At 42.6% G+C, this 22,772-nt stretch overlaps 2 protein-coding genes across 5 annotated transcripts in view; one reads left to right on the top strand and one right to left on the bottom strand.

The window, feature by feature from the left end:
- Positions 1–1,467: 1,467 nt before the first annotated feature.
- Positions 1,468–8,986, top strand: JKAMP (JNK1/MAPK8 associated membrane protein). Of its 3 annotated transcripts, none has more exons than XM_072986823.2 (7): positions 1,468–1,621; positions 2,429–2,517; positions 3,186–3,340; positions 4,141–4,347; positions 5,758–5,939; positions 6,654–6,730; positions 8,339–8,986. In XM_072986823.2, the coding sequence occupies exons 1-7, from the start codon at positions 1,483–1,485 to the stop codon at positions 8,555–8,557; spliced, it is 1,068 nt and encodes a 355-aa protein (XP_072842924.2). In that variant the 5' UTR covers positions 1,468–1,482; the 3' UTR covers positions 8,558–8,986. The 3 variants fall into 3 exon arrangements, with proteins under 3 accessions (XP_072842924.2, XP_072842925.2, XP_078239998.1); XM_072986824.2 differs by having other exon boundaries at positions 1,516–1,621; positions 2,435–2,517; XM_078383872.1 differs by lacking the exon at positions 1,468–1,621 and adding an exon at positions 1,673–2,082.
- CCDC175 (coiled-coil domain containing 175) overlaps positions 8,879–22,772 on the bottom strand; it is a 48,355-nt gene continuing 34,461 nt past the window's right edge. For both annotated transcript variants that reach the window (XM_072986820.2, XM_078383858.1), the window contains 6 exons: positions 17,950–18,029; positions 14,455–14,607; positions 12,929–13,031; positions 11,292–11,335; positions 10,780–10,944; positions 8,879–9,015 (listed from right to left, as the gene is read on the bottom strand). In XM_072986820.2, the coding sequence (XP_072842921.2) occupies positions 9,010–9,015; positions 10,780–10,944; positions 11,292–11,335; positions 12,929–13,031; positions 14,455–14,607; positions 17,950–18,029 (551 nt within the window). In that variant the 3' untranslated portion in view covers positions 8,879–9,009. The remainder of the gene's footprint in view (positions 9,016–10,779; positions 10,945–11,291; positions 11,336–12,928; positions 13,032–14,454; positions 14,608–17,949; positions 18,030–22,772) is intronic.

Here is a 22,772-nt window from a genome sequence, read left to right as displayed (position 1 = left end):
TTCTTGCCATCTCCTGTTTGACCACCTCCAGCTTCCCAAGGTTCATAGATCTTACATTCCAGGTTCCTATGCAGTATTTTTCTTTCCAGCATTGGACTTTCCTTTCTCTTCCAGGCACGTCCACAGCTGAGCGTCCTTTCGGCTTTGGCCCATCCACTTCATCAGCTCTGGAGCTACTTGTACTTGTCCTCCGCTCTTCCTCAGTAGCATGTTGGACGCCTTTTGACCTGAGGGTCCCATCTTCCAGCGTCATATCTTTTAGCCTTTTGTTTCTGATCATGGGGCATTCTTGGCAAAGATACTGGAGTGGCATTGCCGGTTCCTACCCCAGGTGGATTGCGTTTAGTCGGAACTCTCCACTATGTCCTGTCCGTCTTGGGTGTCCCTGCACGGCATAGCCCATAGTTTCTCTGAGTTACTCAAGCCCCCTCGCCACGACAAGGCAGCAATCCATGAAGGGGTCTTTTTCTATTGCTATCTATCTATCTATCTATCTATCTATCTATCTATCTATCTATCTATCTATCTATCTATCTATCTATCTATCTATCTATCTATCTATCTATCTATCTATCTATCTATCTATCTATCTATCTATCTATATCTCATGGCACTCGAAATAGCGATTCCGAAAGAAGAGATCGGAGGTTTTCCTAGGAAGAACTAGAAGAAAGTAAAATGCGGATCCATGATATAAAATAAAAATAAAAAACCTCGTAATTGCATAGGATTTCTTAATTCAAAAAAGTAACAAAAGTGGGTATGATACGCAATGCAAAGTTGGAAGCACTGGACGGGTGGGGGTTGGAGATGGGGACGGGGGACTAATCCTGCCCATTCAGGATGAGGACACCTTTTGCCACGAGAACCTGCGGTTTTTTGAGTTAAGCCGGATTGTTGTGCTGCTTGTTGGCTCTGAACTGCGTTGCAAACTCTGCAGTGGGTGCAGTTCCATACTGCTTTAGTGCTGGTACCAAGAAGTATTGTTTGATTATGATGATGATGATGATGATGATGATAATTAATAATAATAATTAATAATAATAATAAAAGTTTTGGAAGAAGAAGCCCTGTTAGTCTGTGCAAGCATCACAGGCAGGCAAAAGCCAAAGAAACAAAACAAAGACAAAAACACGTGGAGTTTTTATTATATTTTAAGGCAAGCTTTCGTGGATCACGTCCACTTCTTCGGACATACGGAATAAAATGAAATGTCGAAGAAGATATCAGTTTCAGAACAAATGTGCATTGGCTAAAGATTCTTCACAGTTTTAATCGGAACCACACTCTATCCTTTTCTAGCTCTGGGTACGAGAAAAGCCCCGCCTCCCGCTTCCAACCGCTCCCGTTCAGAGGCCCACTTTAGCCTGAAGCCACGCCCCTTACGGTCGGGCGGGTCGCCCGTGAGAGGGTAGCCCCTTCCGCCACACCTGCCTGAGGGCGTGTCTACGTCGCGCGATTCAGCCAATCGACGAGGAGCTGATGATTTCGAGGGGATGTGACGTTGCCGTAGCTGCAAAAGGCTTAGATCCCTGGTTGGTTGGTTGGTTGGTCGCTGGTTGTCTGTTAAGGTCCCGGATATTTTTAGTCAATTGCGGAGGGAGAGGCTGGAGGAAGATGGGTCAGTATTGTTTGCGGGGGCTTCTCCTTCCCCGCTTCTTTGTTCTTCGACATGGGCGTTCATTTCTGGCTGCTGGAAATTATTTACTTCTTTTTTTTTAGGAATTCGTCTCTTAGACTACAAGTCCCATCATCCGCAGCTTTTCAAAGGACAACGAATTCTGATTCTTGTTTTTTCTTTAACCTCCTGAACTCAGGATAGCTTTTAATGGGTGGCTTTCTATAGGAGAATAATGGTGTGGATCATGGAGGGGGTGGCAGCTTCGGCTTCTAGAAATCCTAACCAGCATGGATAGTGTCAAGGGGTTATGGATATTGTAGTCCTAAACACTTGTGTGTGGGTTTTAAATAGATTGTTATGCATGACTGCTTTCACTGCGATTTCCTTTTCTCAGAGTGACATTTTTTTTAAAAAAGTTGCATACTTATTGATCTTTGCCTTAATATTGCCTGTTAACTGATGTAAGATGCCTTCTTATTCACTGTTCATAATTTTTAAATACTGTATTGTCTTTTAAGGATGTTAACCACTGTTGTATACTCATTGTTTTCAACTTTAAATATTGTCCTTCATTGTTGTAAGCCGCCTTGGGTCCTTTTCAAGGACAAAGGTGGGGAGAAATATTTTAAATGAATTAAATAAATACATTGGGTGTGTGTGTGGGAAAAGTCTCCACTCCTGTTTGAGACTAGAGACAGAGACTTAAGAGCAAAACTAGTAAAACATAGTATTAGAATGTTTTCCCCCAGCTGTATTCTGTCACGAGAAATAACGGGAATCTTTTTGTTTCCATGTGTTTTGTATAAGGTGTAGATATTCAGCCAGACTGCCTTGGACTTTATTGTGGACGAATTGTGGAAATCATAAATGGGACCGAATATTATGGTGAATGTGGGGTAAGTGAAGTATTGGGGCAGGGCCTGTTGAGTCTCTGAAGCACACAGAATGACATATCCGTTAACACTTTAATGAGAGAAGTTGTGGTGGGGAAGATAAATATACAGTGGTGCCCTGCTAGACAGTTACCCCGCATGACAGTTTTTTCGCTATACATTGGCTTTTTGCGATCACTATAGCGATTCGCAAAACAGTGGTTCCTATGGGGTAATTTTGCTGGAAAATGTTTGGTTCCTGCTTCACAAACCGATTTTCGCTAGACGACGATTTTGACAGCCCCCTCCGCGCTCGCAAAACAGGTGTTTTCGGGACCTAAGCTTCGCAAGACAGCGATTTAAACAGCTGATCGGCGGTTCGCAAAGCGGCTTTCCTATCGCTGATCTTTGCTAGACAATGACGATTCTTCCCCATTGGAACGCATTAAACAGGTTTCAGTGAATGGGGAAATGCTTTTCGCTAGACAATGATTTCGCTAAACAGCGATTTCAGTGGAATGGATTATCATCGTTTAGCGAGGCAGCATTTGTATTGTAAAAATATTTACCTGTTAAATAGATCACATTTTCCAGTGCTGTTCTTTTGTCATGTGCCACCTTGCCAGGCATTTTTTTCTCAGTAAAGCTTTGTTGGTCTGCTTTATAAAATGGTCTCTGATGAAATTCTGCAGGTGTGTCCGAGAGGGCAAAGAACGGATGCCCACAAAGTATGTCGTCAGTGTACAGGATCTCCAGAACGCTATGACTGGCTCTATCTTGGCTTTATGGCAATGCTTCCACTCATCTTGCACTGGTTCTTCATTGAATGGTATTCAGGGAAAAAAAGGTAAATATTTCTTAATATCCCAGAGATGTGGAATTCACCTTTCTGCTTTCTCACATACAAAAAAATCAATATTCTGACACATAAACAAAATTAGAATGAAATAAATTTGGTATATATTCATTTGGCATTTTGAAAAAATCAAGGTATCTTGGAAATTAAAGCTTAGTGAGACAAACAGAGTTCCAGAAGAAGAATAAAAATGCTGCTTCACTGTTCTTAGGCAGGGTCTGTTAAAAATGGCACGATTGTCTCCTCCCGGAGAGGGTGCATATCATTTTTCTCCAGCTTTCTTGAGATGTTTTGGATCACACCTCTCAACACTCATAGCTGTTGAGCATCCTGAATGGACCTGTTGGGAATTGTGATTGGAAAATATCAAGAACGTGCCATACTGGTGAAATTTGATCTACAAGATTGCACGTAATTCACTGTTCCAAAGAAAGTTTTATTCATAGGATTTGAAATGCCCATCCAAATTAATCAAAGCAAAAGCAAAGTGTGCTGCTTATATACTGGCCCATAGTGCTTTAAGTGCTCTCTGGGCGGTTTACAAGTTAATTATGCAGGCTACACATTGCCCCCCCCCCCCCAGCAAGCTTGGTACTCATTTTACTGACCTCGGAAGGATAAAAGGCTGAGTCAACCTTGAGCCAGCTACCTGGGATTGAACCCAAGGTCGTGAGCACAGTTTTAGTTGTAGCACAGCAGTTTAACCACTGCGCCACGATGCTCTAATCTTGGCAGGTGTTCACTTTTCTTGTTTTCATTGTTGTTCCTGAGGATGTTTTCTCTCCTTCTAGTTCCAGTGCACTGTTCCAGCACATCACCGCCTTAATCGAATGCAGTGTGGCAGCTATTCTTACTCTGCTTGTGAGTGATCCCATGGGCTCTATGCACATCCGTTCGTGCAAGGTGGCAATGCTCTCTGACTGGTACACCATGCTTTACAATCCAAGTCCTGATTACGTTACCACCATTCACTGTACTCACGAAGCAGTCTATCCTCTGTGAGTACCATGCTTACTGATGCACCAACACACCACTGTGATTATTCTGATCATTCTGTAAAAGGCCCGTCTCTTAATGGCTGCTGGCAAACAAGATTTTCTGTTAGCTGGGTCCTGTGTTACATTTCCTGCACGTTTCTTTGTCTTCAGTAGAAGATGTTCCCGAGTAAGAGTAAACATAATTGCTCAAGTACAAGTGATATAAGTTTACGGAAGACATTTGGCTGAGTGGGTCCCAGCCCCTATGAAATAGCATACGAAGAACAAGGAATCTGGGGGGGTGGAGATTAGAGGACAAACACTAATAAACTGATACAGAAATAAGCTGTCGTCTCAAATGGGAGAAAAGGTTTTTCAAAAGGAAAAGATGGCCTTCTTGGGGAAACTTTCAATTCGTCACTTTTCATTTGTGCATGAAAAGACTTCACCTCAAATAATTCATTTCCCTCTCAACAATTCTTTTGAGGCCATGATCTTTTCAGACTTTTGAACTAAATAAAAACTTTTTTCACATTTTTGCCCCTTTCTTTGTATTTTGTTGCAGCAATAAGTGCTCTTCAGTGTTCTCTGAATCCGAGACTCCAGTATACTGTACATTTGTCTTGAAAAAGTAATATATATATATATATATAAGAATAATAAGAATAAGAGCAACCTTTGAATGGCAGAGCTGGAAAGAAACCCTATGGATCATCTAGTCCCGCCTCTGTCAAGGAGGCTCAGTGGGGAACCGAACTCCCAACCTCTGGCTCCACAGCCAGAGACCTAAGCCACTGAGCTATCCAGCAGTTCATAACTAGCTTGTGTGCTCCAGAAAGCAGCAGATGACCAGCCATTTCCCATTGGGGCCTTGATGATACCCTCGCAAACATCCTGGCAAAGTTAATCTTTTGTAAGCCTTAAAGTCATCATGGCCTCTGTGAATGAGAAATAATGTTTGCTAAACTTGCACAGCTACCTTGATGAGCATCGTCTGGTAGAGGGCATGTTTGTCCTTGAGTGTATTGGTCCGGCTTGGGTTCTCTGTAATCACAGCTGTGGCAGCCACATATTTGGCCCCCACTGGTTCAAGGAATGGGTGTCTTGCTTCCATGTCATCCAGCCAGCTTACATCTCTGCATTCTTCTGCGACTTATCGGTGGAGAGGCCCCGAAGTTTTTGAAATTAGCTTAGTACAAGAAAGTTGATTAATTGTGCTACATGTGGGTCTCCTGGGGCAAAGGAAATGTGAGTAGGATTAAGTAGCTGGAACGTAGGAGATTGCATATCCTAAGCAAGCAGCACCATAATAGAAGTATTTGTGGGGTATGTATGTCAGGGCTCTTGGCCACAGGAAGGCTTTGAAATGCAGCTCTTTTCTCGAGAACTTTTAGCAACAGTAATCTAAAACTAACAATCCTCTCCTTTCAGCTACACCATTGTATTTATATACTATGCCTTCTGCTTAGTGTTGATGATGCTGCTCCGGCCCCTTCTGGTCAAGAAGATTGCTTGTGGGCTCGGGAAGTCAGATCGATTTAAGAGCATTTACGCTGCTCTTTACTTTTTCCCCATCTTAACCGTGCTTCAAGCTGTTGGAGGCGGCTTGTTGTGTAAGTTGTCTTTATATGTCCACTTATACAAAAAACTAGAACCTGCCATGGGGGTGGGCGAAGGATGTACCTTCTCAAGTGGAAAGATATACAGAAATCAATTCAGGTCCGTAGTACATTTGAGTCACTAAACGTGCTTCAGAGATATTTTGAAAAGGGAAATTCTCAGTCAAAAGCAAACAGCTTTGTATTGGCCGTAAAAAAACCAACCTATTGAAAATAAGTTGGTGTGAGATCCTAAGGTGCTTACTAGAAGGTTGACTGGGTTCATGCTGCAACATTCAACACATTCCACAAAGGTGTATCTTATCTTCCAAAAATACAAGTTTCAAATGTGGGTTAGCGGGCAGCAATGTGTCTCAGTGCAAAAGCTGTATATCTGGGGGATGTTTATATAAGAAGTCAACAACAGTTCTTATTGCTAGGCAGCTTTGTGTTGTTGTCTGCAAAATACAGGAAAGTCAACACAGGGACTACAACTGATCTTCATAATTTTCCGTCCCGAATTTAATTAAACCTGAGAAGCTGCATCAGAGTCTTTTATGAGTTGTTGTCTAAAGACGGGCTCCTCAGTTACTAGAAGGACACGGAGGTGTGCTGTATATGGGAGTGAGCCTGAGAGTAAGTGACTTACTCTTGGAGTGCACAGTCTGTTCAGATGTACAACACATGTTGGTATATGTTAGCTTAACATACTTTTTTTTTCCATTTCAGACTATGCTTTCCCTTACATCATCATAGTCTTATCTCTTCTCACCCTGGTTGTATATCTGTCAGCTTCGGAAGTAGAAGTAAGTAAAACATGGTTTCTCTTAAAGATCTATTCACCTCTTTTTAAAAAGGAGGTTCAAAGTGAGGACCCTGACGGACAATGGGGGACAAACAAAGGGTTCATCAAGAGGTGGTCAAATATCCTGGAGTTCTCCCCAAAGAGAAATTATATTTTTCTCCTAAGCATCCTATCCTACAGTTTTGCCTTCAGAATTACAATACTTAGAAATCTGGGTAGGATCAAGCCAGCTAGCCTAATATGATCTATAGCGTCACTAGAGAAATCTTCACTAGGTTCAAACATGCTTTCCATTCTACAAGAGGAATTATTCTTCGTCAGGTATTGTGCTAACAGTGTTTGTTTTTCGAAGCTCTTAGTCACTTTGACTAGACAAAGACATTTAGTACTAGCACTGAAAACAGTGATGTTCTCTCTCTGCAAGATGGCATTGTCTCTTATGAGTTAACCTAAGTTTTAATGTCTTTTTTTTTGGGGGGGGGGAGGCTGCCTTCTAGCCTCAACCGCTTGCACAGGTATGCCTGGTAAGAATACAAGGGAAAGGGTCTGCTTGTTAGCATGAGAGTCTTTTCAAGAGGAGGCTTGGCTGGTCTCCTTCCTATTGCCCTTCCACCAGCAGGCAACATTTTTAGAGAGAGGCTGTTGTGCCCATTTATTTTGGATACTTCTAAATGGTTTTAAATTCAGTGGCTTAATACCCATTTTACTGTGTTTAAATTACACACAGGGTTTGTTTTCTATTATTATCTGTTTTAATAATTTGGGCCTTCTTGGATCTCGGTACTGGGAGGATGGGTATAAATTAACTAAATGAAAGAATAGCTGTTGTTACTGCTGGAATTGGGGTGGATCTGTTTCTCCTCCTGGTAGGATAAAAAGCTGGGAGCCAGCCATTCTGCAGTATCTTTTCTGCACTTTCCAAATACAGTGGTGCCCCGCATAGCAACAATAATCCGTGCACTAAAAATCGCTGCAAAGCGATTTCGTTGCTATGCGGATTTAAAAAGTCCATAGGAATATATTAAACCCATTTAATGCGTTCCTATGGGCAAAAAACTCACCTTTAAACGAAAATCCTCCATATGGCAGCCATTTTTGCTGCCTGGTAAGCGAGGAATCCGGGCAAAAACACAGCAGGCGGCCATTTTTTTTACCCAGCGGCCATTTTGGAACCGCCAATCAGCTGTTGGGAAATCATCGCTATGCGATGATCGGTATGTGAAACAGCGTACCAATCATTGCAAAGCGATTTTTTACTATATAAAACATCGCAATACAATCGCAAAAACCAATCGCAAAAAATTGTCGCTATGCGGATTCGTCGTTACATGGGGCGTCCGTTAAGCGAGGCACCACTGTATTCTAAAGAGTAAAGGTTCAGGGACCCTTCTCACAGAATTTGAAATTACTAAATAAACACTCACATAATGGAAGCAGTGTCTAAGCAAGCATATCTCAAGTGTTTTTCACCATGAAGACATGGGGAGTAGGAAAGGATGCTTTAAAATACCCAAGAGTTAATTCTCCCTGTTTGCAGGCATTTAAGGTCTCATACTTGTAAAAACTAATGGTAATATCCTGTTCTGTTTTTTTTTTTTTTTTAAACAAGACTTTCAAAGATCTGCTCGTCAGGAAGAAAAGGCTTATTGTTCTGTTTAGTCACTGGCTGCTGCATGCCTACGGAATAATCTCTATTTGTAAGCTGAACAACGTTTACCAGGATTTACCTCTGCTGGCTCTAGTCCCCGCACCTGCCCTCTTTTACTTGCTGACGGCTAAGTACACCGAACCGTCCCGGATACTCTCAGAGGGAGGGAATGGACGTTAGCCATGGCACAGCAGTCGCTCTGCAAGCAGCAGGTACACCCATGTGTAGAATGCTTTACATCTGCCCTCCTGTTGTGACAGGAAGTTGTTTCTTTAAGGACTATGTTTAAGTTCTTCTCCTTCCTCTTAAATCTTCTCTTTGACACTGGCTACGAGGCAGATTCTGACCCACAGAATAGTCATGGACACCCACTACATGAAATGGCCTAGGACTGTTTTATCAGCTATGGGAGCCCAAAGGCACCATCGACTTTACGGTGAAGGATTAAGGCCTGCTCTTTGGGTGTATGCCCATCTGTTCGTGATGAATCAACATGAAACATTTTGTACAGCGTTCTCAAACGTAACGGAATTTATTTATTTTAAATTGCAGTATTTTATCACATGTGTAAGGATATGTAGTAGAATAAAGCTCAAGTATTCTGACTTCCTTTCATCTTCCCTGCAGTCTTTTCATTCCTAAAGAAAAAGCACAGGAGAATAACGTAGGTTTCTCAGAAACACATAATGGCTGAAACCCTGTTGGTTCAGCTCGTTACATTCAAGGCCTGCAGCCTTTTGTCGCTGATTAAAAGTTTCCAACCTGTGCTCAAGGTTCAGGGTTTCCCTACGGGTGCCTTTTGTCCAAGGGAAGCTTTTCGGGAGGCCATAGGAGGAGAGTCTTTAATGTCTGAAAATCAGTGCCCCCGATCCTGCGAAAGCATCTCTGTACCTTAGCAGGATGAAAAAGCTCCTTCAGGAGCGGTGGAGACTGGGTCTGAAACGTTTAATTAGCAATAAAATGCAGCTGATGTCAACAGGATTTCAGTCAGTTTCTTCCCATCATGTCAAACATTCTTGAGCGAACCAGGGCCCTTCAGCCACCCACCGGTCTGGAGATGCCGACAAGACATTCCTCCCTTCCCCATAATATTATATCTATTTCATCAAATAGATGTTTAAACAGCAGTATACTTATTATGAACAAATAAGCAAGCACCTGTCATAAGGGACTGCATAAATTCTGCATTTTAAAAAATCATCTCACATTGAGTTGTATATGTAATAGTTAAGGTTTTTTTAAGATTTGTTTTTTATGTAATTTGATTTTTGTTGTAATTGGTAATTTTTGTGTTTACTTTAATAAAATAAATAAATAAATAAAAATCTTTCTTAAGCAGAATTAATTTCTCCACAACTAAGCAAGTTACGTCCTTGTCACATTTCATTTGTATTCATAAGTGCACAGCTTAGATGCAAACAGTTGTCTAACAGAGTGGTCAGGAAGCTTTGAGGCTCCTTGCCAGCTGTAACTGGACATTTGCGAAGAGGCTCTGATCAGGTGACATTATCCCACAGTACCCCCTTGTCACCTTCTCTCTGCCTGGGTTCGTTTGAATCATCAGTTAACCCTGATGCTGCTGTTCCCCGAAGGAAAATTCGTCTAAAATATTTTCTATCCGAGCATCTTGGATTCCACTCCCATTTGAGAAATACACATGAAAATAGCAGCTTGCTCAAGTTTTAGATTTTTCTAAAGTTTGCTTTATCCTATTTATCCCGAATCTCCTTTCCTTCCCTCCTTGTTAACACATATGATGTTTATAATTTTATATAGTAGTCGACCAGCAGAGTATTTTGTTTTCAGGATGTGAGGGGGAAAACGAGATGACTTTGGGCAGAAGTGAATGAAAGCTCGGCTGGCTGTTATCTCCTCTTTTCACATCTCAAAGCCAGTGAGTTTTTTCTGCACCTCCTTGGCCATGGAATAAATACAGAACAGTGAGACTGAGTAGGGGATGCTGTTTCCCATACATGATCAATATATATAGGAAGATTTCCATGAAAGCATTTCTCTAACTTAGTATTAAACATAATGTATGAGATCCGCAATTCTTATATAAAAATAAACTTGTGTCTGTCTGTCTGTCTGTACTTACAGATGTACATATATACTTTGTGCTTACAGTGTGTCTTATTTCCCTTTCTCGGTGTGGATCAGAGAGTAGGAAGAAGCATAATGGTCCTTATCCTGTAAGTCCTGCCAGAAAAAACTTAGTTGCCTCTCTAGCATTAGTACAGTTCTGGAACTTCTGTTGGCCACCTCTATATGATTATGCTATAGCTTCTGAGATAATTTCAAAGTGAGGTTTTTGCTGTTTTAATTGCCTTTTTTGTAGACTTTAAACAACAACCCCCACCAAGATTTAGCCACTGCACAGTTTACAATAAAAGGAACCTTACTTTGTCACAGCTCTGCGTGGATTTGCTTTTCAACAAAGAATCCATTTCCTCATAGTTCAGCTGTAACCCATCATGGACATAGTCAGCCTTGTTGTTTATTTTTGTGCTTCGTCTGATATGTTCTTCCAGAAGATTCATGACGTCATGTTGATGCTTCAGGAACATCTGCAGTAGAATGGAAAGAGAGGGCTCAGCTTCTAGGCCAAAAATGGAAGTCAACTCCTGCCAAAGGGCTATTTGAATGGCTTGCGCTATCATATAGGATGGTAGTCCAGGCTTTGTTTGGGATAAAGAAGGCATGCACAGTGCATCCTGCTCTTATATGGTAACTGCTGAGACGGGGGAAACCTGCATCTGGAAGGATACATTCTCCTCTTTATGTTACCGGTATTTCATTCAGTTTCATCACTGAGGAAGGCTGCTATTGAGAACAGAAGCCCACCGACACAGGAGATGTTCTTGAAGTTCTGAGGGCTCCTCCCAAAGGCCTTAGTACCAGTTCTGCAACATACCTTTTGAAGGTGTTCATCTCTGATCCATTTCTTGATGAAAAGATCTAAAAAAAGAGAGAGAGACATGTTATCCTATTTTCATATATGCCAATATTACTTGGAACTTTAAAATGATCTAAACTGAAATTATTTTAAGACTGACTGTGTTCTACATTTTATGTTCTCTGAAGGCAGCGCACATTTGGATACACAGCAAAAACAAATAGCACACTTCCATCAGAAATAGTATATAACTGGAATCTGTGAATCTCCCCATACAGCCCCGTATGGTGGCTGAGATCCAGCAGTGTAACTTGTACCACATAAAGACTGGTTTTTAAAACATTAAAAAATTCTGACAAACACCCCCCCAATTCTGAGGCTCCCTCAGAATCCATGGGGAAGCCCTTGGGGACCATAGGATGGGAGGGAGTTTTTAATTGCTGAAAATGGCATGGGAGGCTGCTGGATTTTAGCCATTATTGCACAGTTACAAGAAAGCAGGATTCTATAAGAGCGCAAGCTAGTTATGGATGGAAGGGAGGCACAAGCCAATAAATTTAGGGAAAGGCGAGTTCAAACAGGGGTTGTTCTTAGTGTGTAGTGTCTGCAGGGCCAACATTTAGCCCCAGCTGTCCAATAATGTCCTTCACTTTCCCTATGTAAGTGGTTCAACTGCTTTCACTCATTTCTTCCGGGAAATACAACTATTCCTCTGGCTGTGCTGCTGTGCGGAATGCAACATCTGCCTGACTTTGAAACTAGGTGGTCACTGAGAAGGCTTCCATGTTGAAGTAGAAGGAAATGTAACCCTGTATACAAAGCATATCATTTGACAGGCATTTTGCTGAGCTGTATTTATTTTAAGCACTTCAGATTTGCTTTTCCTCACATAAGACTCAAGGGATTTATACACAATGTAAATAAAACAATGTTAAATATTAATACAGCACAATGAACCTAACAAATCCCACAAGCATAATGAATGCGAGCCATAAAAATTCGATAATGCTTTCAATTACCAAAGTGGACTTAAAAGGTAAGTAGATTAAACTCTTGGGTGAAAAGGTATCGCTTAACCTGACACCAAAAAGACTGTAAATTATGTGCAAGCCACACCTCTCTAAGGAATGACATTTGAAATTCAAAGCACCACCAATAATGACTACCTTGTACATAACAGTGTATTTCAATGCAATGAGTTGGTAAAGAAATCTTTTTGTTCTTGGTTTAGATTTTAGCATTCACACAAGTACGAGAGCATGCACATATTTATTGCTTCATAGCTGTCTCGTGAGAGGAGATTCTTTTTCTCTTGATCCAGCCCAGACATAAGGGCCCCAGGCTCTCAAAAATGTGATACGTGCAATCTGAGAGTGCAGTCTGACCAGCATTCTTAGGCACATCCTGTGTGTATTCTGGATTGGCATCATATGGGGAATCACAGTGAAGACCATTTTGAGAGCTGAGTGTAAATGGATCAGGGCAGAAAGCAGACATGAAGCTACCTGCTCAAAAGCTCTGCTAGCAGAAGCATCTGCTCTACATTGCTCTGCCTGCATTGTTGAACAGGTCTTCGTTTCTTTTCAATAAGGGTAGGTAGTAGGGTTCCCCCACCCCTGCCACTCCAGCTATCGGCTCCATACTCTCTAACTCACCATAAAGGGCTTTCCTATCTTTATGAATTTGTTGTCTCTCTGACTGATAGACTTTCGCCTCGTATTCAATTGTGGAAACATCTTCTTTGAGAAAGGCAATGCCCTGTTAAGGGGAAAAACAGATTGTTTCATGTCACTATCTGACACATCAGAAATGTGTAGCCTGCCAAATTCAGATTGTAAACTGCCCAGAGTGTGCTTTGAGCGCTGTGGGGTGGTATATAAGCAGCACACTTTAGATCATTATTAATACTTTAAGAAGAGCCTTTAACCTCCTTAGGTAAAGGTTCCCCTTGACAATATTTGTCCAGTCGTGTTCGACTCTAGAGGGCGGTGCTCATCCCCGTTTCCAAGCCATAGAGCCAGCGTTTGTCCGAAGACAATCTTCCGTGGTCACATGGCCAGTGCGACTTAGACACAGAACGCTGTTACCTTCCCACTGAGGTGGTCCCTATTTATCTACTTGCATTTGCATGCTTTCGAACCACTAGGTTGGCGGGAGCTGGGACAAGTGACGGGTGCTCAGTCCGTCGCGTGGATTTGATCTTATGACTGTTTGGTCTTCTGACCCTGCAGCACAGGCTTCTGCGGTTTAGCCCGCAGCGCCACCACGTCCCTGTAGGGATGCACAAAGATTTTTTTAAAAAAACAAGGTAGCCTTTTTGTGCAAGCTCAAAACCTAACATGCAGGATACACAAGAAAAAAGCAAGGAAGAGTGTAAAAAAAAAAAAAGCAAATCCGGGTGCCTCATAAACCTGCAGATGTGTTCCTCTTGTGCTCCACTGGAATGGCTATTCAGTCCATGTTTTTCTGCTCCGGGCAATCTCATTTTCCAGGTGACAACAAATTCCTCTCTGGATCAATGAACAATCCCCATTCTCTCTTCATCCCACAAGATACTTGCATTCATTTTTCTCTCTTGTTCATCATGCAAAATGACCCTCTCTCTGGACACAATCCCACACTGTGCTCTCAGTTTATCTGTTATTTCCATCAGGACAACTCTGATCTGGCCCTAATCCCCATTTGCTCAGCTTCTCGCCCATTCCTCTATTTTTAAACTCTTGCTTCATTCCCTTCTTTCAATGACAGTGAGAGAAAGAGAAGCGGCGCCAGGTGATAATCCATAGCCTCTCTGTCAGACACCTTCCCTTCGCCAACACTCTTAGAATGAATGGCACTGGGTTGCTCCTGGGCAAAGCAGAATCCTGCCCAATAAGTGCAAGATTCATCACTAGCAGCCCATGTAATATCGAATTAGGCTTGCTGGCATGTAAAAAGAGCAAGAGCTTTCTGCAGTTCCCAGGATCTGGTGAAACCACGCATCACTGTGCCAAGTGCAATTCCTAACTTGCTGGCTTCACACAGAATATGGCAGTTAAATTCAGTAACATTTAAAGGCTGCAATAAAGAACAAAACAAATCTTCTAAAGCTTCTCCATGGCCTCTTTGCTGCCACCTTGTAACTTTAGTTCCTAAAGACGTGGTGTGAACATTACAGCCTACACACACCAAAAATACTCACTGCTCTTAATCTGGCATTTTCTGCATTCAAAACGTAGAGCTTTCTGTTCACCTCGTAGTTGTCTCTCTCTAAAAACTTCAAAGAGTGACCAAACCTTTGCAGCTGGTCAAATGCCAACTCCCTGTTCTTCTTAAGTTCATTCTTGGCATTCGTCTGTCAGGAAATATGCATTATTTATTTATCAAGTACTTTCTATCCAAAAGACATGATATAAAAGGAAACAGGGGTATGGAGGAAACAAAGATAGACACTATTCTTTTCATAGACTTTACATAATGCATCACAAACAGAACTGACCAATGTGGAACCGATAAAAAAATGGGTGGCTACTTGATTTATTTATTTTTAATACTGATGCCACCTTCCAAGAAAAGCTGATTTAACCAAAAAAAAGGGGGGAAATTCACAAAGTAATACACACATAACAACTGAAGGACACAGTAAAATGCCAAGCTATCCACAAAATGCCAGCTGGAAAATAAAATTAGTAATAGGAAATAATATTTTTTTTGCAAAAGAATGGAAAAAAAATCTAATTCGTCAAAAGAAAAGAAAAGCCTCAATAGATGACAGAAGGAACATTGCTTATTACAGACAACAAGAAAAAGGAATAGACTAGAACCCTAAATGCAACTTTTCAACAACTACTATATAAAAACAAAGAAAACTATTACATTAATGAGGGCAATGAAATAGAACAATAATCAGACGGATCTTCCAGAAGATCCAAGACGTCAAAAGGACAATTTAAATCTAGATTAGGCATCCTGAAAGACCAGCAAGGAAACATACTATTTGACCATGAGAAAATAAAAATGTGGAAACAACACATTGAATAAGTACTAAGAAAAGATACAATGACAAATTCCTTTGAATAGGAATCCTGTAATGAAGAACCTGCAGTTTTAGAAGACAAAATTAAAGCTGCTCTCAAAAAATTTTGGAAGAAATATTTTTATTTATTTATTTATTTGATTTGTTTCCCGCCCATCTGGTCTATGCGACCACTCTGAGCGGCTAAAGAAACGGACCAGAGTATGTGTGTGTGTGCGTGTGTGTGTGTGTGTGTGTGTGTGTGTGTTGTATCCTGCTCACATTAGTGTTATGGCACTACTCTGGGCAAGTTACATGTAATAGAAAACAAAAACAAAAACATTAAAAACATCAACAATAACCCTAAAAGACCAGATGTCACTGACTAATCCCCAAAGCAGACAGAAGAAAAGAGGGGAGGGAATATGAAAATAGGAAGAGGTCAATTAAGAAATAATGATTTCTGGAAAATATGGAGTGTATCCCTGGAATATGTATTTCCGAGAGGGAAGGGGTATACACCGAGGGAAGAAACAATGAATTTTTGGAGGGAAAATGGATTAAATGAAGTTTAATGCTATCCTGAAGGTGATGGTAGCACTATGTGATATATAATTGTATTTTTATTGTGTGTGCTTTTTTCTGTGTGGTAGTAGGTTTATATTTTGTAATTTAATAAAAATTATTTAAAAAAACAAAAGAGGGGAGGGAAGAGGAGGAGGGAAAAGGAAAAAAGGGGGGGGAAGATGGTCAGCTGGTGTCGGTGTGGAAAGCCTCCCTGAAAAGCAATGTCTTTAATTGCTTCCTAAATGTCCACAGGGAGGGGGCTAGGTGGAGTTGGGATGGGATACTATTTAGAACCATGTCAAACTACAGATACTGAATCTGCCCAAGTCCTAACAAGAATATGCCAACAAATGTGGGAAACAAAACAATGGCCTACATACTGGAAACATTCAGTATACATTTCCTATAGACAGAGGTTTCAGACAAAGGTATATTTTGTTTTGGTATCTGTTCAGTTTGAGAACATATACAGAAAGCTGGATTAGATTCAGATGAATAAAACCTGATGGAAGGAACATCAAGAATTAAAAATACACAGTTGACACAATATTACTGGCAGACAGCAGGAATAACTTGAGACAATATCTGATGAAGATGAAAGAAGAAACTGTACTAGCGCAACTGCAATTAACCATTAAGAGGACAAAGAATCATCACTACAGAAGAACCATGTAACTTTAATGTCAACAACGAAGAAACTGAAATTGTTAATGGTTTTGTATACCGCTGCTCATGGCGCAGTGGTTGAACTGCTGTACTCCAGCCAAAATTGCTTACGACCCGGGGTTGAATCCCAGGGAGCTGGCTGAAGGTTGACTCAGCCTTCTATCCTTCCAAGGTTGGTAAAATGAGTCCCCAGGTAACTGGGATGGGGCAGAGGGGAATGTGTAGCCTACATACAGTAATTAACTTGTAAACTGCCCAGAGAGTGCTTTAAGTGCTATAAGCAGGACGCTTTGCTTTTTTGCTTTTGCTCAACCACCAAATCAAATGGAGGTTACAGTCAAGAAATCAAAGGAAGACTGAGATGTATGGGAACAGCTATAAAAGAACTAGACAAGGTCATCAAATGTAAGGATGTGTCCTCAGAAATCAAGGTCAAGACCTTCCATATTCTTGTATTCCTGGTTACCATCTACAGATGTGAAAACTGGACAGTGAAGGCAAGAAGAACGAAGATTTGTTCTAAATACGGTACTGCAGGAGAGCTTGGTGGACATCCCTGGATCACCAGAAAGGCTAACAAACACATCTTGGTTAAATCAAGCCTGAATTCTCTTCAGAGGCAACAATTATGAAATAGGCTGTCGTATTTCAGGAACATTATGAGAAGACAAGACTTGCGGGGGGGGGGGGGGGTTAGGAAAAGTTGAAGGCAGCAGGAAAAGAGGAAGACCAAACATGAAATGGATTGACTCCACAAAGGAAGCCACAGTCTTGAATTTGTACGGACATTTTAGAAGTCACTTCTTATAGAGATGGGCATGAGCCACAATTCGGTGGGTCAGCCGAGTTCGGTGCAGTGTCAGCCCAGGTGCTCCACAGGTGCCAAGCACTTCTTCTTCCACCTCCACTGTACGCTCACCCATTCCCCGGCTGAAGCATGCTTTCCTCTCCCATCTCTTCAACATGACTGGAGGGAAGCGCGTTCTGGCTGGGGAACAGGTGAGCACGCAAAAGAGGCTAGAGCAGGGAGTTCCCCTGTGTGGCTTGTGCCCATCTCTAATTCATAATAAGGACAACATGCCAACAAGTTGATTTTGACTTATGGTGTCTCTTTCCAAGGCTGTCTAGGTATAGAGTACTCAGAGATGGTTGACTATTCCTTTCTTCTGGGGCTGCTCTGGGACCATACAGTTTGTCCAAGGCTATACTGGCCAACTCTTTTCCTGGGACACAAAGGGAGGAATCGCACTCCCAGCCTCCAGCTCCGCAGCCAGATGACCTGACTCATGGCACTATGAATGAGATAACTCATTCACAGGATCATCGGAGGCAACTTGATGGCAGGTAACAACAAGAACCACCTTTTAATATCATGGCTGCTTTGGATTTATTCTTGGAAAATCTGGGGGAAAGAGTTGGCAGGAACTGCAATGTCAAAGAAGTAATTACCTTCTGCCTATTGAGCTTGCTGATCTCCTTTAATGACCGGTCAATGGATTTTTTCAGCATGCGTTCTTCTTCTAGTAATTCTTTAAACAAAGAAAAAAAGAGAAAGCCTCTAAGTATCCAGTTCCTTGTCCTAACTAAGCTAACACAAACCAGGAGAAATGGAATTATCAGAAGAAACCATCAAGCCAACGGGATCCTATTTGTATTCACAATGGCTTTCATGGCCGGGATCTAATGGTTGTTGTGGGTTTTTCAGGCTCTTTGGCCGTGTTCTGAAGGTTGTTCTTCCTAACGTTTCGCCAGTCTCTGTGGCCGTCCTCTGTTGCTGTCCTCTGAAGATGCCGGCCACAGAGACTGGCGAAACGTCAGGAAGAACAACCTTCAGAACACGGCCAAAGAGCCCAAAAAACCCACAACAACCATGGGATCCTATTTATTTTATTGACTTATTTTATTAACAGGTATATGCTGTTCAGGGACCGTTCTACCATTAGGCACAATGAAGCAACTGTCGCAAATAGTGGAATGCAGGATATGGTGGGTGTGCTGCTTCCTCACCGCCACTCCTGTGCTTCTGCTGCCTGTCTTTGTGAATGGCTAGTTCTGAGGGTTCTTGGAGGAAAGGCACAAAGGAAGGCCAGACCTGAAAAACTGCCCGTGGCACAGGGAATTTCCTTGGACACCTCTCCCGTCAGAGCAAAGCATTCCCCAGGACAGAGAATAAGAGTCCGGCAGGCAGCTGCCACTTCCTCTCCTTCTACGAGTACCTGCTGTGTCTAAGCTGGAACTGCCAATTTCACATCCTTCCTCCATCAATGAGCAACGGTAAGGGGGAATAAGTGGAGGCGTCACCCAGTCCTGTTGCCTCACCTGCTTGAGGTGACATGGGACAGGAGCTGCACTGGCATATGGCACATCTAGGGACGGGACATCCTGGCAGAAGAAGATTTCCCCAGGCTATGGCAGCATCTTCACCAACCCACATCCAAAAATCCTAGAGAGGGTCAAAGGTTCTAGGTTCCTAACCAAAGCAACTACTAGGCAACACTGTTTAGCTTTCAATAAAATAGCTTTGACAGAGTACATCTTGGGAATTAAGAGAGATCATGTAGGACTAGGGCTTGAACCCTGTAAACACCTAAAGGCACAGCTTTGATTGCAACAGCTCCATTTAAAAGCTGGAGGGGAGGACATTTGTGTTGAAAACCTGACTTGCTGCTGGAACATATCAACCATAATTTGTGTGTCAGAAACATATGATATATTTATTTATTAGATTTATATACTGCCCATCTAGAACAGGTCTACTCTGGGCGGTTTACATATAATATAAAAAAATAAACTAAGATAAAATCCAGATGAATCCAAGTTGGGAAAGGAAAAAGAAAAAGGGGGAAAAAGAAGAGGAAGAAGAAGGAGAGAAAAGAAAAAAGAAGAAAAGGGGAGATATGCTAGGTAATGGCTATAGGGAAGGCCTACCTGTATAGCCATGCCTTCAAGTTAGTCTTAAAGGCCCTCAGCGAGGCAGCCACGCAGATCTCAGCAGGTAAGTTGTTCCAAAGCCAAGGGGCCACTGCCGAGAAGGCCCGCTTTCTAGTTTTTTCCCACCGAGCCTCTCTTGGAGTTAGGCCCCTCAGCTGCCCAGCCTGACTGGAGTGGGTGATATGGGTAGAACTGGGCGGAAGAAGGCACTCTGCCAGGTATCAAGGTCCTAAACCATTAAGGGCTTTATATGTAATGGATAATACTTTGAAATCAATCCAGAAGCGAATAGGTAGCGAGTGTAAGGTGGCCAGAGTGGCCTGGCCGCCGGGTTCTGGACCATCTGAAGCTTCTGCATCAGTCTCAATGGAAGTCCCATGTAGAGAGTGTTACAGCAGTCTATTGTTGAGACTACGAGCACATGGACCAAAGTGGTGAGCACCCCTGTGTCTAGATAGGGATGCAGCTGAGGATGTAAATGGGCAGACTGAAGCACGGACACTACCTGGGTCTCCATGGTAAGCGCCAGGTCAAGGTGGACCCCCAGACTGTGAACTGAATTCTTTTTGGTGAGAGTCTCCCCCCCAAGAGAGAGGGAGTTCCCCAAACCACTGACATTGGGGGGTCCCACCCGCAGGACCTCCTTCTTGTCCAGGTTCAACCTTAGTTCATTCAACTACATCCATTGCAGAATGACCTCCAGGCAGCACCCAAGGAATGGAAAAGCATCCACTGCAGATGGAAAAAAGGATATGTAGAGCTGGGTGTCATCAGTGTATTGGTGACACGAAGCTCCACATCCCCAGATGACTCCCCCCTACAGCTTCATACAGATGTTAAACAGCATTGGGGGGATGATCAAACCCTGCAGAACCCCACAACTGAGGGACCACAGGGCCAATACATTCTCCCCAACCTGCACTCTCTGAGGATGGCCCTCCAAGAAGGACCAGAGCCAAGCGAAAGCAAGGCCACCAATCCCCAACTTGGAGAGCCTCCCCAGGAGGATACCGTGGTCGACGGTATCAAAGGCGGCTGAGATATCAAGGAGGACGAGCAAAGACATTTTGCCTCTGTTGGCCTCCCTAAGTAGGTCATCCAGCAGGGCAACCAATGCCATTTCTGTGCCGTGGTGTGGCCTGAAGCCAGACTGAAACAGATCCAAGGCATTGGTTTCATCCAAGAGAGCCTGAAGCTGGTCGGCCACCACCCTCTCAATTACCTTGCTGAGAAAAGAAACATTTGCGACGCGCCTATAATTGCCAATGTTGTCCACCGCCAAACTTGATTTCTTTCTAATGGGTCTAATGAGCATTTCTCTCAAAAGAGACCCATTTATTATTTAAGTAGCCCATTCAGTTATCACCAGCCTGGCAGCTTTGATATAGTCATACAAGGACCAACTACATTGTTATTTCCCCCCCTAATATTCCAAGCCCTTTCATTTTTGTTGGTTGGTTGGTTGGTTGGTTGGCTGGCTGGTCAGTCAGTTGGTCAGTCGGTTGTCTTTCAGCCATTTCCTACACAGTAAGGTAAAGGTAAAGGTTCCCCTTGACAATTTTTGTCCAGTCGTGTTTGACTCTAGAGGGCAGTGCTCATCCCCGTTTCCAAGCCATAGAGCCAGCGTTTTGTCCAAAGACAATCTTCCGTGGTCACATGGCCAGTGTGACTTAGACACGGAACCTTGTTACCTTCCCACCGAGGTGGTCCCTATTTATCTACTTGCATTTGCATGCTTTCAAACCGCTAGGTTGGCGGGAGCTGGGACAAGCGATGGGCACTCACTCCATCGCGGTGATTTGATCTTACGACTGCTTGGTCTTCTGACCCTGCAGCACAGGCTTCTGCGATTTAGCCCGCAGCGCCACCACATCACTATTTCCTATACAGTAGAGAACCTTATTTAGTAATTCATTGATCTTTCTGGAAGCAAGTTTTGGAGTATGTGTATTGGGACCTGTTTAGTATTCACCACCATCATTCACATACAAGTAAAATAGGTGCAAGAATTTAGTCTTTTATCCTCTAGACACAGGGAAAGATGAGAGAGCTTATTCCAAGATTAGCATTTTACTAGGAGCACACTGTAGTCATAAAGGCCTTTATGACACGACAGTCTTTTATCATATAGAGCAGGTTCTACTGCACCTTGACCCTTGTGATCAAGGGAAAAGGACAAATCCATGAAGTCAGCACAAAATTTCCCCATCAAAGGACCAGAGTATTTTTCAGGCAGGTAATAAGGCACCACACATTGTAGGCGTCCTTCAGTCTTGAGAGACTATGATAACATGCTCTGAATAGAGGTCTTGGAACAGCGTCTAGTTGGGCTGAGAAGGCCAGTTTGAGAGTGACAATCCCTTCCACACTGAAGATAAATATTTGTTTGTTTGTTTGTTTGTTTGTTTATACTCCACCCATATAGCCCAAAGTCTACTCTGGGCAGCTAATACAATCTGTCCCCTGTCCAGCTCCCTGATTTTTGCCTCTTTTCCTCGGCCTGCTGGACGAGTACCTCTTCAAATTGGGAGAGGCCATGATGCAACGCCTGCCTCCAGGCTGAATGCTCAGAGGTCAGGGTTTCCCATCTGTTGAGGTCCATTCCTGAGGCTTTCAGATCTCGCTTGCAGATGTCCTTGTATCGCAGCTGTGGTCTCCCTCTGTGGCGCTTTCCCTGCACTCATTCTCCATACAGGAGATCTTCTGGAATCCAACCATCAGCCATTCTCATGACATGCCCGAGTCAACGTAGACATCATTGTTTCAGTAATCTATACATGCTAAAAATTCCAGCTTGTTCTAGGACTACTCTGAGGCACCACACAGTGGTCTATGGTTAAGTGATTTTCTAAGGCTAGCTATGAGTCACAGATTGAATCCTCTGACTTCAGAAAGTGATTCAAGTTGGATCTTAGGAATGTAGCACACTGCTTCCCCATGACAGTTGTTGTCATATGCTATTAAATCATTTTGACCTGATGGTGACTATTGCCATTGCATGCCACAAGTCAATTCCAACCTAGGGTGGCCCTTTCCAGGATTTTCTAGGTAAAGTGTACACTGCAGACTAAAACAACCAGAAAAATCTGCAGTAGCTGAACATGCCCTAAAACAAACTGGACATGAAATTCTATTTCAAAATACTGGACAACACCAGCAATCATTACGTCAGACTGCACAGGGAAGCCATTGAAATCCACAAGCACCAGAAAAACTTCAACAAAAAAAGAGGAAAGTTTGAAACTCAACAACACTTGGCCCCCAGCTCTCAAAAATACAGCATGCAAAAGGTCACAAACTCTACCCAACCACAAGGTCAAGGGGATCACTACTATCAACCA

The sequence above is a fragment of the Pogona vitticeps genome, chromosome 1 (genome assembly GCF_051106095.1).
Source record: "Pogona vitticeps strain Pit_001003342236 chromosome 1, PviZW2.1, whole genome shotgun sequence".
Lineage (NCBI taxonomy): Eukaryota > Metazoa > Chordata > Lepidosauria > Squamata > Agamidae > Pogona > Pogona vitticeps.
The sequence above is the reverse complement of the archived record's forward strand: the minus strand, read 5'-3'. Positions and strand labels throughout refer to the sequence as shown.